Source organism: Pelobates fuscus, chromosome 4 (assembly GCF_036172605.1).
Source record: "Pelobates fuscus isolate aPelFus1 chromosome 4, aPelFus1.pri, whole genome shotgun sequence".
NCBI lineage: Eukaryota > Metazoa > Chordata > Amphibia > Anura > Pelobatidae > Pelobates > Pelobates fuscus.
Window position 1 is genome coordinate 186,888,448 of NC_086320.1, and position 19,295 is coordinate 186,907,742.

General features: G+C 34.9%; 1 protein-coding gene across 1 annotated transcript in view; it reads left to right on the forward strand.

The window, feature by feature from the left end:
- The window catches only part of LOC134608749 (cadherin-9-like), a 338,385-nt gene that overhangs the window by 175,752 nt on the left and 143,338 nt on the right, over positions 1-19,295 (forward strand). Inside the window, exon 4 of the mRNA XM_063451835.1 lies at positions 12,468-12,587. Within this exon, the coding sequence (XP_063307905.1) occupies positions 12,468-12,587 (120 nt within the window). The remainder of the gene's footprint in view (positions 1-12,467; positions 12,588-19,295) is intronic.

Genomic DNA, 19,295 nt, shown 5'->3' on the forward strand with positions numbered 1-19,295 from the left:
CCCTATCATTTTAACCCTTCAAGGTAAAACATTGCCATCTTGCAGAAAGGACAATAATTGCCCTGAATGGCTAAACACGCCTCTAGTGGCTGTCATACTCACGCACATGATGCTGAAGCTTATAGCAAAGCATTGGGTTCAATGCTTTCCTGTGAGAAGTATTGGATGTGCATGCTGCACTCACTGCACTCACTGCACAATCACATGAGGTCCCTCAATTCTCCTATGATCATCTCCCGAGAGAGCCATGCCTTCTCGATGATGTTGTGTGAGGTAGAGCGGTGAGCAGCAAAGGGGAGGGAGTTTCAGCACTGGAAAAAAGGGAGTAAAATATTTATTTTATGAATTTCACAGAAAAAGTGGGAAAGGGTTTTATCCAATTAGGGACATGGGCACTACAGCATTTAGAATACGTATTTGTATTTGCTTTCCTTTAACTTCCAGATACACTGAGCTGAGATGTTTCTATCAATCATTTAGGAACAAGTCGATAGCTGCTTAAATGGTAATCACGGTTTGTAACGGATCGACGGGCACTACGACTGGGTACCTCCGTTGAAGGATGCTCCTAGCGCTTCCTGAGGGCTCCAAGCACTCTAGCAGACACCACAACCACTGAACAGGAGAAGCATACAAATGCTCTCAAACATATGAATGCTGTAAACCGCTGAACAGGAAAAGCATACAATCAGCTTACACTCCTAGCAATCAGCATACAATCCAATTCCCCCAATAACGAGACAACACTTCGTTTTGAGGGTCAAGCAGAACTGACTGTACTGGCACATACAGCCTCTTTTATTCACAATCAACAAAGATAGTACTGCCCACAAGGTTTTGAAATACAACCAATCAATCCGTACAATACACACAGACACTCCCACATAAAATCCTCCCCTCTGCCTGTGATATGATTACTGAACACAATAGGTAATATAATTATCACAGGCAGAGAAATACAGTTTTTACAAAATATGAATAACTTCCAAAATATACATGCCATTCACATAAAACATACATTTCAGAATCAGCATGCTTGAAATATACACATACTCAAAAATCAGGGCAATCGGTTCAGGGGTTAAAAAGTTAAGGGAAAGTCCTATTTGACCCAATGAAGCATGGCTTTTCTGCCCAAAACCAGTTCCACAGAGTCTTTCATCCTGGAGATAATTGGGAAGTAATCCAATTATCTCCAAGGACAGAGGCAAAACTCCATGGTAGCAAAATACAATAAAATACATAAAAATATATAACTGTGCAGCTATTGCATAAAACAGGTACATTCAACATATCCCCAGATAGCTTAGATCTGAGCGCACATTATGACTGAATGGCACTCAGATCACATACCTACAGTTCAATTGCCATGGAGCCAAAGTCTTTCACATAGTCTTTCGGTATACGAATGGGCTCCATGGAATAGCTATCTGGGGTAACACTGCTCACATATGGAAAGTACAGAATGACCTGGCATTCGGGTCTTTGCAGGGGAAAATCAAGCATTTCAACATGGGGCCATAGTCACAGGGCAGGAGGCTGGAAATCAGTCTTCTCCAATGCCCAGTGGCGAGATTGGTTCCAGCACACTGTTAGTTTTTAACATCAATGTTCCTACTACAAAATGTAATGTTTAGCAAATATTAATTAGCAGCCTCTCAAACTTTTAACATCACTCGCTCATCAAGATTGACCCCTTTATGATGGTTACCGTGCAAGGTAAAGGAAATTAATGATGAAATGTCCAAGTCAGATTTCTCCATATTAAATAGCTCAAGTTGTCTTCTTTAAGAAATTATATACAATGATAATGGTTGAAATGTAGTTTGGGCTACTATGTGCCATTTAATATATAATATATAATAAATAAATAAAGCTTTACATTTTGGTGGAACAAACATATTGCAAAAGTGCCAAAAAAGCATCAGTCATAAACACACAGAAATGTGGATAGATTCACTTGTAAAGAGATTAATAGGAGTTTGTAATCCTTAAGTATCACATGACGTCTATTATCCATACACAGTGCCAGTTTCCTGCAGCCGTCACTGTTGAAGGCTGGGGGGGATTGACACTTTAGTAGGTGGATCTCCGCCCAGTGTCTAGAACTACTAGGCCTAGGAAAAATGCATAAGACAAAGTAGTCTTACTTTTTCTTATGTTTTTAGTGAGAAATAGATGAAAAATTTAAAAAAAGAAAGACAGAATAGGAAAGATGAAAAGATTGGAAAAAGGTAAATACGGCATGACAGTGCAGCTGTTGCTATCTGTCTAAAACTTTTGCCCTTTTATCTTGCCCTTTTATCTAAAGGTTAACAACTGCAAACAATCCCTACATATTACATTTCATTTATTATTTACATATGTGCATTACATTTTCAATAAATGTGTGTGAAAGTTGACAAGTAAGATTTATGGAAACACCAAAGGCAACTTGTTTAGATGATCGAAGGTGCACAGGTTATTTTTCATCAGACTTTAGCAAAGTTTTGACCCTTCATGGTCTTTATCAAGATAACAAACACGAGAATGCATTACAGTTTATAGATATTCTGTTGTGGTTGCTATGTCAACAAACCCCCCAAAATTGAATTTTTCTTGATATACGTTCATGTTTCAACACAGCAAATACTAAGTGTGTGCAAGATGCGCAGAAGTTGATTATGTAAACCTGTTAGTAAAATGAAACCTTAATCACTATGGGACTGAATGTATGCATTCATAGATTAACATCTCCATAATCAATCTGCACATAGAAATTAGCCCATTGTTGGGTAGAAAATTTTGCTGTGAAAGTAACTCGTTGGAGGACCATTAAGAGAAAATACGTTACAGTTATTGGTATCTAAGAGGAAGGATTTGTTTCAGTCCTAGGTTTAAGGTGTTTTACCTTTATTGGTTTGGCAACTGAAATCAATATAGGTAAGCATGGAGGTGAAACATTTGTACTTAACGATCATAATATTACTAGGCTTGCACATTAATGCTTTTTAGCTCGCATGAATGAATCAAATTCCTTTTAATCTACTCCTGAATTAATCGATTGTCCACAATTTACCTGCAAAGTCTTATATAAAGAATAAGACTCCACAGGTAAATCCTAGTTGGAACGATTCATTCTGGTGTAGAATAAAAGGAATTTGATTTGTTCGTATCAGCTAAAAGCAATTATTATTTGAGTGAATTCCCCATATGTGGAATTATGGGGAAAAAGAATGAAGAGACTTGCTGACTGCAGATATTGATCATTTCGGTGGTGACATCCAGTATGGTATGATATACAATATATGTGTAGGAGGATATTATAATGTAGGTACATCCCATTTTATTTAGTGCCGCTGTCAATGAGTGCATAAAATGCAAAAATATATGATTTCATGAATAATGTATAGTATAAAGCATTGAAGTGGATTCATGCCCATGGTATGCTTCCTCACTAATGGTCATATGAGCTCACAGACCAATCATTAAAATTGATCGTAAATGGATCTAGGGTTATAAAATAATGTTCAAGTTGAATTATAAGATGCATTATGATAAGGTGAACAATTCATTCACTCAACCTTATTTCAGTGAACCTATTGTTCCGAAAATAATAATAATTTTTTAGAGACTATAAGCTCCCTTCTGTTGATGTGATTTCTGTCCACTACCCTCTGGTGTATAAAAGTTCAGTATAATAAAGATTACTTACCTTGTTTTCAGCTCTGAGATATCCCACTGCAGCATCCTGCTATGCTTCCATCCTAATTAGCACGCTTGCTGCCTCTCCTGCGATCTTGTCAGTTCGAATGCTTCTCATAGAGAAGCATTGGGGATGAGATAGATACACATGCGTAGCAAACACAGTGATCCTTCATCCAAATTCTGTGAAGAGCAGCATTTGATTGAAGAATTGTGCGTGACCTAGTTCTGGAGGTAGAAGGGCTTCTAGTGGCTGTCAAGAATACAGCCACTGGAGGTGTATTTAACCCCTCAATGTAAAATGGCAAAGTTTTATGAAGTGCTAAAATGACAGGAACACTGTACCAAGATCATTTCATTGAGATGAACTGCTCTGGTTGTCTTTAGTGGTCTTTTAACAATTATTATGTGTGAGTTTGTATGGATGTTTGATGTATTTTTGTTTATATATTGTCTTAAGGTGCACCATTTTAACTGCCTTAAGTATATCTGAAGTATATTGAATATTTGAAAAAGACAAATCAAATATCCATAGCAGATGTAAATTATTGGGATTTTACAAAGCACACATTTTGTTTTTAAAATATGTAAATTGGCATGCTTAATAGTGTCTGTATTTTGGTTTGAGGCCTATAGATTAGCCTGGCAGTTTTATATATTTGTGGCCTAGTATTACTATAATACTAGTGGCCTAGTATTTTAGAAATGTAAATCATAACTTGCGAACATACTTTTTGATAAAAAAAAATATATGTTAGCAAGTTATGATTTAAATTATTTATTACTTATACACCTGTTTCTTTCAATGTGGGGCTTCTCAGCATGCCTCTACAAAAACTATTAGCAATATCTCCCAAGTGATTTAAATTAATTGTAAAATACTGTAAAATTAATTGTAAATTACATCTGCACATGTACTGTATCTACATGAAAGTCAGCTATATGTCTTCTTTCAATTGGCATTTGACATTGTTTTCACATTGTCCATATGTCATAATGTGTGTTTAGATCCCAATGCAAACTCCTTTAGCTCTTGCATGCAAATAAGGCAAACCCTACTACAATGCACTGTGTGTGTTCTGACACCATTCTATAATGGCCAGCATGAAGATTTCTTTTTAGCAATTTGAGCTGCAGTAGCTCTTCTTTGTTATCAGAACAAATAGGCTAACCTTCACTCACCACACACATCAGTGAGCCTTGGGTGCCCATGAACTTGATGCTGGTTCACTGTTGTCCTACCTTGCCCCACTTTTGGTAGGTACGAACCACTGCATAGCGGGAACAACCCACAAGAGTTGCCATTTTGAAGATGCTCTAATACAGTTGTCTAGCTATCGCTATGTGGCCCTTCTCAAAGTCACTCAAATCTATTCGCTTGCCTATTCTGGCTGCTTCCCACACTTGAAATTCAAAAACCGACTGTTCAATTCAAAGAATTTATATGTTTGACACTATCTGAGGTGTTTCTTTAGCAGCATTCTGTACACAAATATGTTGTTTTAAAATAAATAGACTTATTATTTTTTTCCTTATAACAAACATATTTCAAAAGTTAAAATGTTATATAATATAAACGATAATGATAATTGCACTTTCAAGACTGACACATGCATTTCAAGTGTATTTTGTTGCATCCTCATTAAATTTACTTTGCATAAGAAAGCTTCAAAGAAACAAATATGAAGGTAATAACTGCATTTGATAAAATGTTAGAAAGATTTTAGGATAGTATGAAAAATGCTTAAATGGAAACTATCATTATTTTTTTTTCTTTTACCTGTGTTTTTTCCTTATTTTAAATGTGCTTTTTTATTTTTATTGTCAATTTTACAAAAATATATTCGCTAACACATATCATGTAGTAAGATACAGAGTATAAAAGTAACAGCTGTCACAAATTCACCACTCTTTGAGCAAAACGTCCTCAGTACATATTTCTATCTCAATACACAATGCATAATTTAAGTGTTGCTCTGTATACCAGAGTGTAAGTAAAGTACTGAGAAAGTTATTCATACAAAATGTACCAAATATATTAAGGACCGAAGACCGTTTAAATAAATAAGTAAATAGAACTTGGACAAGCAGGTTACTGCAAAAGAGAGAATGGAACTTCTTTTCATGTGTACGTTTTGTGGAGATCAGGGAGTGGTACTGGGTCAATGTATTAATGAGCCCGCTAACAGGGGATACAGTTCCACTCTGAAACTGGCCAGCCTTGTAGACAGTCTAAGGCTGCCTAAGTCGATAACAGGAATAGGTATTTTAGAAAGAATCCACACGCTAATAATGTCCTTTACAGAATTACACCATTCAGTTAGTGATTGTACATGAGATAATTTACAATGAAGTGAAAAAGTTTTGGCTGCTTTCAGTACATATGGTACACACAATTTACATATCGTAGAGAGAGGCATTGTACTATGAAGTAGAGAGATTCTGCTGCTGTAGAGATTTTGGGTAATTTGGTAATGAAATGAATCTTTGGAAGTATGAGCTTCCAGAATATTTCTATCAGGGGTCACTGCCTTCAACTATGTAATTGAGTGTCTTGGACCCCATTACACCATATGCAGGTATTAGGTTTTGTGCTGTCCCAGTCATGTAATCTACCGGGAGTGTAATACCATCAGTAATGAAGTTTATAATTATTTTTTTTGGAATTTGGAAATACAAATATTTTATTTTACGGTTGATGGGACCAATAAAAGGTCTAGTCATGGATGCGAGTTTTGGGATAGAATGAATATAGTGAAGTAATTGGAAATGTTTGTAATTACTAGCTAAAAAGTCAGATTTAATATGCATAAGTAATGGTACCTTTTTTTTTTTCTCCAGTTACTTAGTTAAAGGTCCCCCCCCTCATTAGTTTTTAGGGTGAGGGGGGTAGGTAGGGGGATATTTTTTATTGGGGGGAGGGGGTGACTAGGGTCACCTGGGGGGACATTTTTTTAGGGCCCCCACCCGCCGCTCAGGGGTGGGGGCCAGGGGGGAGGACAATAGGTCCCCCCCCATCATTTTAATTTAGGGCCCCCACCCCTCGCTAAGGGGTGGGGGCCGGGGTTGGCAGTATTTTTTATTTTGTTTTGAAACAGTGAGCAGTCACAGGCTGCTCACTGTTTACTAGACATGCCCCTACTCGCGGTATAGCGAGTAGGGGCAAAATTTACTAATACTAAGTAATTTTTACTTAGTATTAGTAAATTTGGTTGAAAGACCAATTAAGGTCTTTCAGCCTTTTGGTAGATAACTCCCTAATACCGTGGGAATTAGGGAGTTATCTACCAAGCGGCTGCAAGAGAAGTCCCGAGGTGCCAAAGTTCCGAAATTCCGAAGTGTCGAAGTGCCGAAGTTGCCGAATTTCCGAAGTGTCGAAGCTCCGAAGTGCTGAAGTGCCGAAGTTCCGAAGTTCCGAAGTTGCCGAATTTCCGAAGTGCTGAAGTGCCAAAGTTCCAAAGTTGCCGAAGTTCCGAAGTATTGAAGTGCCGAATTGCCGAAGTCCCGAATTGCAAAAATCCTGAATTTCAGAATGCTGAGCCGAACTGAAAATTTTCCCCATGCACATGCCTAATAAATAGTGGGATGTCAGGTGCTACATTGAGAAGAGTGGCTTGCTGAGACCTAGACCAGAGTATATAGTGTCAGCTCTAAAAATCTGGATCAAAGTTTCTATGTGTGAGCATTGGATGCTTCACACAGACTCTGGCAAGCATGTTAGAAATGTAAGTGACATAAATTTCAGGAAGGCCCTACCACCCCTAGCTTTAGGTCTTAAAAATACTGCAAAGCTTAGTCATGTATTTTTAGCGAACCAAATATATTTGCTAAATGAAGACTTAAGGTCCCTAAAATGGAATTGGGGATCTGGAGAATATTAATTAGATATAATATCCTAGGCAACACATACATTTTTGGAATGCTTATCCTGCCTGTTCATGATATAATGGGTTTGTGCCACCTTTTTAAATTTGTCTTAATCAAAGCCAGTAAAGGGCAGTATACAAAGTTTATCTGGATCCAGTTTAATTTTGATGCCTAGGCAGGTAAGTAAGGAGTGGCTCTGAGAATGAAAAACTTAGCTTGATTTTACCCATCACAGGATTAAATAGTTGATTGAAAATTTGGAGAGCAGACTATACTGTTCAATTTCTTTAAGCAACCTTAGCATGGGGATGAGTAAGCTTGTCAGTGAGAAGATTAAATCATCACCCTGGAAACTCTGATTATTTGCATTCAGTTTAACAGCACAGATCTAACAGAGACTCCAGATCTAACACAAATAAGAGATGCAAGAGTGAGCACCCCATGTGCCATTATTAATGTGTACACAATTACATAAAAACCCATAACACCTCCTCCAGGGTGTACTAAAATCCAAGTGCAACAGCTCACAGGTAGGGCTAGACCACCCTGTCAAACACCTATTTAGAATCAGTCCGAAACTTACCTGGGAGGCAGACAATACAGCTCCTGCAAAACATTTACAAACCTTGTGCTGTTTTCATGTGTGGATGGTTGTGCAGATAAATGTTTATTAACCGCATAGTGACCAGACCATTTTTCGATTTTCTTACCGATAAGGACCAGGGCTGTATTTGCATTTCTGCGGTGTTTGTGTTTAGCTGTAATTTTCCTCTTACTCATTTACTGTACCTACACATATTATATACAGTGTTTCTTGCCATTAGATGGCCTTTCTAAAGATACCATTATTTTCATCATATCATATAATTTACTATAAAAAATTTATAAAATATGATAAAAAAAATGTAAACACACTTTTTTTAAACTTTGTCCCCTAAAATATGTTACGCATCTACAACTTCCAAAACACACCCATGCCAAATTGTTTCTAACTTATGTGCTGAGTTCAGAAATACCCAATGTTAACATATAGCTTTTTTTTTTTTAAGGTATAGGGACATTGCTGTTTCAAAATATATATTTTTAAAATGTATCAATATGGACATTGTAACACTGTTATCTGTCATAAATATCTCAATCACACCTCACATGTACATATTTTTTTAAAGTAGACAACCCAGGGTATTCAATATGGGCTATGTCCAGTCTTTTTTAGTAGCCACTTAGTCACAAACACTGGCCAAAGTTAGCATTTATATTTGTTTGCAAAAAATAAAATTATGAACGCTAACTTTCAGTGTTTCTGTTTAGTGGCTACTAAAAAAGATTGAAAATATCCCATTTGCAATACCTTGGATTGTCTTAATTTGCAAATGGTATGCAATCATGGGGTTAATTCTCATTCCTGGGGTACCATATGCTCTCAAAGGCAAAATCTGGCAAATTTCAATGTAAAAAAAAAACAGAAAATCCAGCCTAATATTTGACTCTGTAACTTTCAAAAAACACTATAAACCCTGTACATGGGGGGTACTGTTATACTCAGGAGACAAATATTAGTGTTTCAAAATAGTAAAATGTATCACAACAATGATATCATCAGGAAAAGTGCCATTTGTGTGTGAAAAATTAAAAAAACTTCACTTTCACTGACAATATCATCACTGTGATATGGTTTACTATATTGAAACACTAATATTTGTGTTCAGCGAAGTCTCCTGAGTAAAACAGTACCCCCCCATGAGCAAGTTTTAGGGTGTCATGGGAAGTTATAGGGTTAAATACAGTGCTAGCAAAATAAATTATCCGGACTTTCGGCCTGGGTTGTCAGACAGGTCCCTCAAATTGCAATCAATAAAATTATTTAACTATGTAAAAATATTACATAAATATGCACATAGAATTTAAATATATATACATATTTATATATTTAAAGTCTACGTGTATATTTATGAAATTATTTATGTAATTATGTATATGGATATATATACAGATAGTTCGTATTATTTTTATTTATATATACACAGATATATATAATTTCAAGTGTATTTTGATTTAAATATTAAGGATACTTGTTTCATACTTACCATAATTTTCTTTTCCTGGTCATTATTCATGGCAGCATTTACTCATGGGTTAGCTCCTCCCCTCACAGCAGAAAGGACAGCAAATAGAACTCCGAAATTGTTATAAATAGATCCTCCCCCTTCCCATCAGGAAGTCTTTGTAACTAGCTTCACAACTCATAGTACATGGGTGGGAACATAATGCTGCCATGAATAATGATCAGGAAAAGAAATTATGGTAAGTATGAAACAATTTTCCTTATTCAATCATGGCAGCATTTACATATGGGGAATACCCAAGTAGTATATATAGAGGGAGGGACAGAGTTCAAATGCAGCTAATGCTTATAAAAACCATTATTGGGCATAAACCTGGATAAACCTTAGAAGACTTTTAAAAAAGCCAAAAAAAGTGATAAATAGGACTTTGTCATAACATGTGTTCAGACATGATAATTTACCATAGAGGCTGCAAGGTCAGCAGCCCCTTAGCATTCAAATTTTGGAAATATAGAGCCAGATAGGAATTAAGGTCATGATAACCAAACCTAGAGAAGGAACAAGTCTAGACTAATACAAGACAAACTCTTGTAAGAAATAAAAAAAAAAAAACATCTTGTTATGGATAATAAAAAATTAGATAACCTCCATAAGACCAAGACACGGTCTAGAAATTATAGATCTATTATATCAAAAACAGAAGATAATATCCTTCTCTAATACAAATTAAAAATCAAATGGATGGCAGTATCAAATCAGAACATTGACAAAGGCATAGCTTCCAGAGATCAGACTGGAACAAGCAGATACTGTTGGATGAGGACAGTCATACCCTGCTATAAAACAGGGGGAGAAATAAAGTGAGAATTCTACTATTTTCTGGATGTATTTATTAAAGACTATTCACGCTGCTTCATCTTGCTTAGTGAACTACTTACCTGTAAATACAGGTAACATAACAATATCTGACTAAGTAAAAAGGCAGAGCCAAGTAGAGAAATAAAAGTGTTATTAAAAACACTGCAACAATGTCTATATATTGCAAAATCAGACTTTCAACTATACCTCACTTTGTGAATGAATTTTTTCATACAACAATGGTCAATTACAGGAGAGGTAGAAATCAATAACACAAATGGATTTTTCTAGGCAAAGAAGAATCATATCATTCAGATTAGTTTAAAAAAAATATCAGTATGCACCATAGAAATCGTGGCAACTACTAAATTATAAGTAGGTAATGTAGGATTTGCATTTAAAGATAAACATATTGTAAACAGTACAAATTATGCCAAACAGTAGAATCAAAATGATTAGAGAGACTGTTGTGCAATATAAGTAGGCAGGACACTGATGAGAAGGTGGTAACCAGAGGCACAGGATCCATTGTGCCAAGATATTCAGTTGTCCTTATGAGTACAAACAACCACATACTTACTCTGACCTTATCTTCAGATAGTGATGAAGTACTTATGGCAGAGCCTATGGTGATAATAAGATCATTCTGCAGCTTGTTTTTTCTGCAAAGATATCAACACCAATCCAAGCATATAATCCACAGGCATTACATCAATGCGATGTTAGGAGTGACCATCACTTACACAGATCTAGGTAAAGACACAATGTAAAACATATCAGACTGCCTGATGGGAAGGGGGAGGATCTATTTATACCAATTTCAGTGTTCTGTTTCCTGTCCTTTCTGCTGTGAAGGGAGAAGCTAACCCATGATTACATGCTGCCATGATTGATCAGGAAATATATATTAATATCAAAGTACAGTTAGAAAAAAAAATTACACACACACACACATATATATATATATATATATATATATATATACACATATATAATTGTTTGTATTTTTTACACGTTATTTTTACTTTTTTATTTATTTTTATTTACTTATCTATATTTTATAATACACACACACACATATATATATATATATATATATGCATATACACACACACACACATGTAATTTAATTATAAGTGTATTTTTATATTCATATATATTAGATTATATATTTAAAATGCTGCCTGCAGGGGGACTGCCTGGGCTGTCAGGTAGTCTCCCTGCATCTGTAAAATAATAAAAAAAATGTTTAGTAAATAAAAAAAAACATATGTGATATATATATATATATATATATATATATATATATGTGTGTGTGTAATTTTATTATAAGTGTATTTTTATATTAATATATGTATATATTAATATAAAAAAGTATATAAATTCTATACACATATTCCCCCTGCAGGCAGCCCTTTAGTTGCTCTTTCAGAGTGATCACATTTCCTGCAGGGGCCTAATTTGTTGAGGTGGGACTGTCTGGGCAACACCAATTGAAGTAATCTATTTGCCGCTACGTACTTAGTACATCTGCGGTCCTTAAGGACCATTTTGTCAGACGTACCTAGCACATCTGTGGTCCTTAAGGAGTTAAATGTGCATTCACTTTACCACCTCCATTCAAATGGAGAAGAGTGCTGGATAATAGCCACAACTCTAATTTTCTTCTCCATGCATCATCCATACATTGAAATTATTATGAGGCTCAGCCATTGCCTAAAACAATGCACCATTAAAAATGCAGCTTCAGATGTTCAGTCAATATTTCTAGAGGCTCAATGAAATACAGTGGATTACTTTTTAAAATGAACATGTAACCTGGAGAAAGAATAGTGCATGTAAAAGGGCATATTTTAAAATAAAAGAAAACACACCAGAAATTGAAAAAAAAAGATTATAATTCATCTTTAATGAGACTAAAATGTTATTGATCCTTATATACAATACACTGTTTTATTTATATTTTTTTATTTCTATATAATTATGTTACAGGCACCTCTGTGATTAAAGTGATTGCTGTTGATGCTGATGATCCTTCGTATGGAAACAGTGCCAGAGTTGTATATAGCATTATTCAAGGCCAGCCATACTTTTCCATTGATCCTGAAACAGGTTTGGTATATTTATTAATAGATAAAACATATTTTTGTATGTATATATTTGTATGTAGAATGTAAAACTAACAGCACCCACAGGTCTTAATCAGAATTTTTTTTTATAATTTTTTTTTTATATCATATGTATTTTTTATATCACATTGATACAGTGCAGGATATATATTTCTGCCATGAAGTTTCTTATTTATAAAAATTACAAAAGAGAGCAATAGGGACAATTTACAGATAAAAACCATGTGTGCTCACTAATCAGTTTGTTTTTCCTATTCTCCTATTAACAACTGTAATTGACGTGATCCAATACATAATAGCATAAAAGTGTGTGACATTACCATTAAAACCTACTGCATTGTTACTAGGTGGCATAATCATAGAGTAAAGTGAAAACCTGCAAAGTTACACATCATTAACAAATGAACCCATGAAAAGAACATGTGAAATGTATAAATATTTATGTGTAGATTAATGGTTGAATAGCAACCTTTATAAATTGCTGCAACCAAGTGTCATTATGCTATATAAAAAAATATCAAACTATTCAAATATTTATATTTTATTTTAAAAGTTTACCCGAAAATATTAAATACTTTTAAAACTGTAGGCTTTAAATTGATGACATCGTAAAATAGAATGGTCTATTCTACCATTGTTCTCATGCTAAATATTTTAGTTGTTGCTTTTATGCAGAACAATAATGCACTTGCAAATATAAATGACTGTCTACACAACCTTACAGAGTACAATTTATTGATGGGCAATAATTTTATAAGGACGCCAAGTGATGACAAAACTATCAAAACCAGCCTAATAACTTGGAGTATGAAGACAAGCAATGTGTTAATTCAAAGCATGTAGGCCCGTTTGTATGTTGCTTCTCCATATAATTTATCTTGAATTTAAAGTATCAACCACAATACAGTTTCCTTCTAACATCTAAAAAGTATAACCAAAATTCATAATTCACCCAGAGATATTCCTATATCAGTAAGCACCTTTGTGTCTTCAACTTTAGTTGGACATAAAACTCTAAAGCATTTTAAGCTCATCCATGAGAATGTGGCTATATAAATCATTGTTATACATTATATATTATATAAATGTACTAAGGTTACTGTACAGTCAAAGCAAAAAATAGTCTTCATACATATCACACAAAACAAATAGAAATCCATAGACACAATATCTCATTCAGGAATACAATAGGCAACAGCCAATATGTGAAACAAATTCAAGGTATATAACTACAAAGCAGTCATAAATCACCTCTGCAAGCAACAAAAATGAAAGAATCTCTCTATAATAATAGCAACGCTACCTAGCAAAATAGGGATTGTTCCCAGCATGAATAAATGCTTTTAGCAATATTGTTCTCAGCAAAATGTCCGTTTATATCAACTGTGTAGCTTTTCAAACATTTTTTGCCATGAGGATTAGTTTTCCCATCAAAGAATGGGAGAATATACTTTTCAATGCTGTGATATATTTTAGAAAGGATACTTTTATATATATTTGAGTTTTTCAGCTCACTGTCACTACTTGCTAGCATTTCACATCACTATATATATATATATATATATATATATATATATATATATAGAGAGAGAGAGAGAGAGAGAGAGAGAGAGAGAGAGAGAGAGAGAGAGAGATTATTGTTTGAAAAATAGTCTTCTTGTATTCTAAGGGTATCATCATGATGCCCTTCTTGTACGCGTTTTAATAAATAACCTTTAACACACTATTTGTATGTTGTATCTTAAATTAAATAATTACGCTATTTTTTCCAGTTTAGTGACTACTTCTTCATTTATAGAATCCTGTACATTCTTCTTGAATTCCATTCCATCTGCATGCAATTTGTGATGATCTGTTATGTAGTTTTGTTATAATCCTTCACTTAATCTGTTTTCAAGAAATATATTTATATCCCTTGTTAAGATTTATCAATAACATCCAATTAGCAAGAGGTTCATATTTTATAGTGCTTAACCCCTTAAGGACACAACTTCTGGAATAAAAGGGAATCATGACGGAATATATCCGTCATGTGTCCTTAAAGGGTTAATAAAAAAAAATCATATGCATTTAAGAAACATGAAGCTTTTCATCAGCTAAATGCTATCAAGTGCATAATAATTACACATCAGAATGCCAGTTAACTTGTCTTTTGTATGTAACTTGAAATAGCCACAATGGAGAGGGTCAAGAAATGTATATTCTAAATTTAATTATTCTTTACATCTAACTTGTTAACCAGAAAGATGTGTGATGTGGTTATGACAGTGCATTATTTCTGCATTATTATGCATTATTTCCAAAAGTACCTACATGTCTCAGATTAAAATGTGCTATTTACTATATATAATGTATTTGTTTATTTTTTCCTTAACATCATTAATATATATATAATATCAGTATAATATATATACTAATATATAAAACTGATATTTTATGAGTTTATTAAGTAAAGACTAAATCGTGTCCTTGATGGACAAAATCTGATGAAAATTACTGAATTTCGACTGCAATTAAAAATCTCATATTTACTAAGGCCATATATGGTTGGAATTTGGTCAGTCCGAGCGAATCTGCAGCAATTGCCGGATGTATTCAGTGCCCATATTAAAATCATTGCTTTTGCATCAGAATCTTATATAAAATATAGGATTCACAATGTTCACAACAGATAGGTTGATAGGATGTACATTCACAAAGAATTCTGCACTTACTTTGTTGCAAGTACATTATAATGTTAAGTTACAAAATCCTTGTCAATGCAATGATTAATTATGTGGTGGCTGGCTAGAACATGCAAACCAGCCTCCATATTACAGAAAAGTGAAAGGGACACTTCAGCTCATTTAAATTGTCTGGGTGCCATGTCCCTGTCCCCCTTAGTACTGCAATGTAAATCAATGTAAATCATTGCAGTTCTAGAGAAATCAATCAGACAGCCACTAGAGGTACTTACTGCTTGCTATGCTAATTTTTTTTCACCTGATGCTGCACATTCTCACATTCTTCAGTGAAATCCCCATTGATTTCTACTAATGGTTTAACCCCTTAAGGAAATATCAGGTATGTCCGACAAAAAACGGTCCTTAAGGACGTACCTGATACGTCCTAGGGGAATTAGAGTGCTGGAAGCGATTATTGAGGCATCGCTGCAATACCCCCTCACTTCCAATGCTGTGCCTGTACTTAATTTTTTTTTTAAATTAACCCTTACCCTCCCTCCCTCTCCCTCCCCATGTATTTATCTATCACCGCTGTTCTCCTGCCGGCGATCGGTCTTCTTCCTAGGGGGGACTGACTGGGCTGAGCCCAGACCATCCCTCCTCTCCAATTTAGGACCCCCGCGACCATGTGACCGCTTTAGAAGAGTGGTCACATGGCCCCCATAGGTGTCCACAGTGCTGCCAGCAGGGGGACTGCCTGAATTGACAAAAATTGGTGAAAAAGTTAAGAGAAAGTTAAAAAAATAGTTACAAAAAATAAAAATATAGATCATAAATAATAAAAAAAAAAAAATATATATATATATATATATATATATGAGATATATATGTATATATTATATCTATATATAATATGTATGTATATATATCTTACATATAACATCATACTAAGTGTATTTTTTATTAATATATACATATATTAATATAAAAATACACTTAGTAAAATTACACACATGTATATATATTAATATATATATATATATAATATATATTGTGTATATATATATATAAAAAAATTAAAATTAATTATTTATAATTAAACATAATTAATCATTTATAATTAAAAATAATTAATTATTTATAATTAAAAATAAATAAAAAGCTGTAAAAATATTTATTTATTTTTTATTTATATATAATTTTATTCTAACTGTATTTTGATATATATATATATATATATTTATATCAAAATACACTTATAGTGAAATTATATATATATATATATATATATATATATATATATATATTTATATATGTATATTCCCTTAACGACCGTGGATGTGCTACGTACGCCCGACAAAACATTTTTTTTTAAGGACAGCGCACGTACAGAGAACGACCGCAGCAAATAGGAGTCTTGGACCTGGACCGGAGATCCGTGGCTATCACGGTCGGGCAGTCCCCTGGCACCAGCTCTGGTCACCCCGGCCCTCCAGGGCCATGTGATTACCATGATCAGATCACCACAATAGGAGTCTAGGAGCAGTCAGCTAGCCCCCCAGGCTAATATATATATATATGTGTATATATATATATATATATATATATATATATATATATATATATATATATATATATATACAGGGAGTGCAGAATTATTAGGCAAGTTGTATTTTTGAGGATTAATTTTATTATTGAACAACAACCATGTTCTCAATGAACCCAAAAAACTCATTAATATCAAAGCTGAATATTTTTGGAAGTAGTTTTTAGTTTGTTTTTAGTTTTAGCTATTTTAGGGGGATATCTGTGTGTGCAGGTGACTATTACTGTGCATAATTATTAGGCAACTTAACAAAAAACAAATATATACCCATTTCAATTATTTATTTTTACCAGTGAAACCAATATAACATCTCAACATTCACAAATATACATTTCTGACATTCAAAAACAAAACCAAAACAAATCAGTGACCAGTATAGCCACCTTTCTTTGCAAGGACACTCAAAAGCCTGCCATCCATGGATTCTGTCAGTGTTTTGATCTGTTCACCATCAACATTGCGTGCAGAAGCAACCACAGCCTCCCAGACACTGTTCAGAGAGGTGTACTGTTTTCCCTCCTTCTAAATCTCACATTTGATGATGGACCACAGGTTCTCAATGGGGTTCAGATCAGGTGAACAAGGAGGCCATGTCATTAGATTTTCTTCTTTTATACCCTTTCTTGCCAGCCACGCTGTGGAGTACTTGGACGCGTGTGATGGAGCATTGTCCTGCATGAAAATCATGTTTTTCTTGAAGGATGCAGACTTCTTCCTGTACCACTGCTTGAAGAAGGTGTCTTCCAGAAACTGGCAGTAGGACTGGGAGTTGAGCTTGACTCCATCCTCAACCCGAAAAGGCCCCACAAGCTCATCTTTGATGATACCAGCCCAAACCAGTACTCACCTCCACCTTGCTGGCGTCTGAGTCGGACTGGAGCTCTCTGCCCTTTACCAATCCAGCCACGGGCCCATCCATCTGGCCCATCAAGACTCACTCTCATTTCATCAGTCCATAAAACCTTAGAAAAATCAGTCTTGAGATATTTTTTGGCCCAGTCTTGACGTTTCAGCTTGTGTGTCTTGTTCAGTGGTGGTCGTCTTTCAGCCTTTCTTACCTTGGCCATGTCTCTGAGTATTGCACACCTTGTGCTTTTGGGCACTCCAGTGATGTTGCAGCTCTGAAATATGGTCAAACTGGTGGCAAGTGGCATCTTGGCAGCTGCACGCTTGACTTTTCTCAGTTCATGGGCAGTTATTTTGCGCCTTGGTTTCTCCACACGCTTCTTGCGACCCTGTTGACTATTTTGAATGAAACGCTTGATTGTTCGATGATCACGCTTCAGAAGCTTTGCAATTTTAAGAGTGCTGCATCCCTCTCCAAGATATCTCACTATTTTTGACTTTTCTGAGCCTGTCAAGTCCTTCTTTTGACCCATTTTGCCAAAGGAAAGGAAGTTGCCTAATAATTATGCACACCTGAGATAGGGTGTTGATGTCATTAGACCACACCCCTTCTCATTACAGAGATGCACATCACCTAATATGCTTAATTGGTAGTAGGCTTTCAAGCCTATACAGCTTGGAGTAAGACAACATGCATAAAGAGGATGATGTGGTCAAAATACTCATTTGCCTAATAATTCTGCACTCCCTGTATATATAATATATTATAAAATAAGCAAAGCATTGTATAATTTATTATACATATATAATGCATATATATGATTTCATTATAAGTGTACTTTGAAATCTATACACATATATCTGAAAATACACTAATAATGAAATCATGGAATACCCTGGGTTGTTTACATTTGAAAATGGTATGCCATGATGGGGTTATTTCAAATTCCTGGGCTACCATATGGTCAAAAGGCAACACATACCCAGCAAACCAATCTGGCAAACTGAATTGGGCAAGCCCTATATTGACCCTGTACTTTTTTAAAACATCATAAAACCTGCATATTGGGGGTATTGTTATACTCGGGAGACTAAGTTGAACACAAATATGAGCGTTTACAACAGTAAACTTATCCCGACCAGTAAAAGTGCAATTTTTGTTGTTAAAAAAATGCAAAAAACATATATGAAATTTATAGTTGGCAAGTGTTTGTGGCTAAGTGGCTACTAAAAAAGACTGGACATACCCCATTTTGAATACCGCTGGTTGTCTACTTTTACAAATGGTTTGCCATGATGGGGTTCATTTTCATTCCTGGGCTGCTAAACGGTCTCAAAGGCAACATAGGCCCAGCAATCCAATCTGGCAAATTTCAATGTGCAAACATGGAAAAGGGGAAAGCCCTACATTTGACCCCTGTAAGTTTGCAAAAAAACATAAAACCTGTACATTGGGGGCACTGTTGTAATCGGGAGATGTTGATGAACACATATTGGGGTTTTCTTTGTCAGCGACACATAACAGGAACTAAGAATCCATGCCTAAAGTACAATGTGAGAGAAAAATAACACAAAA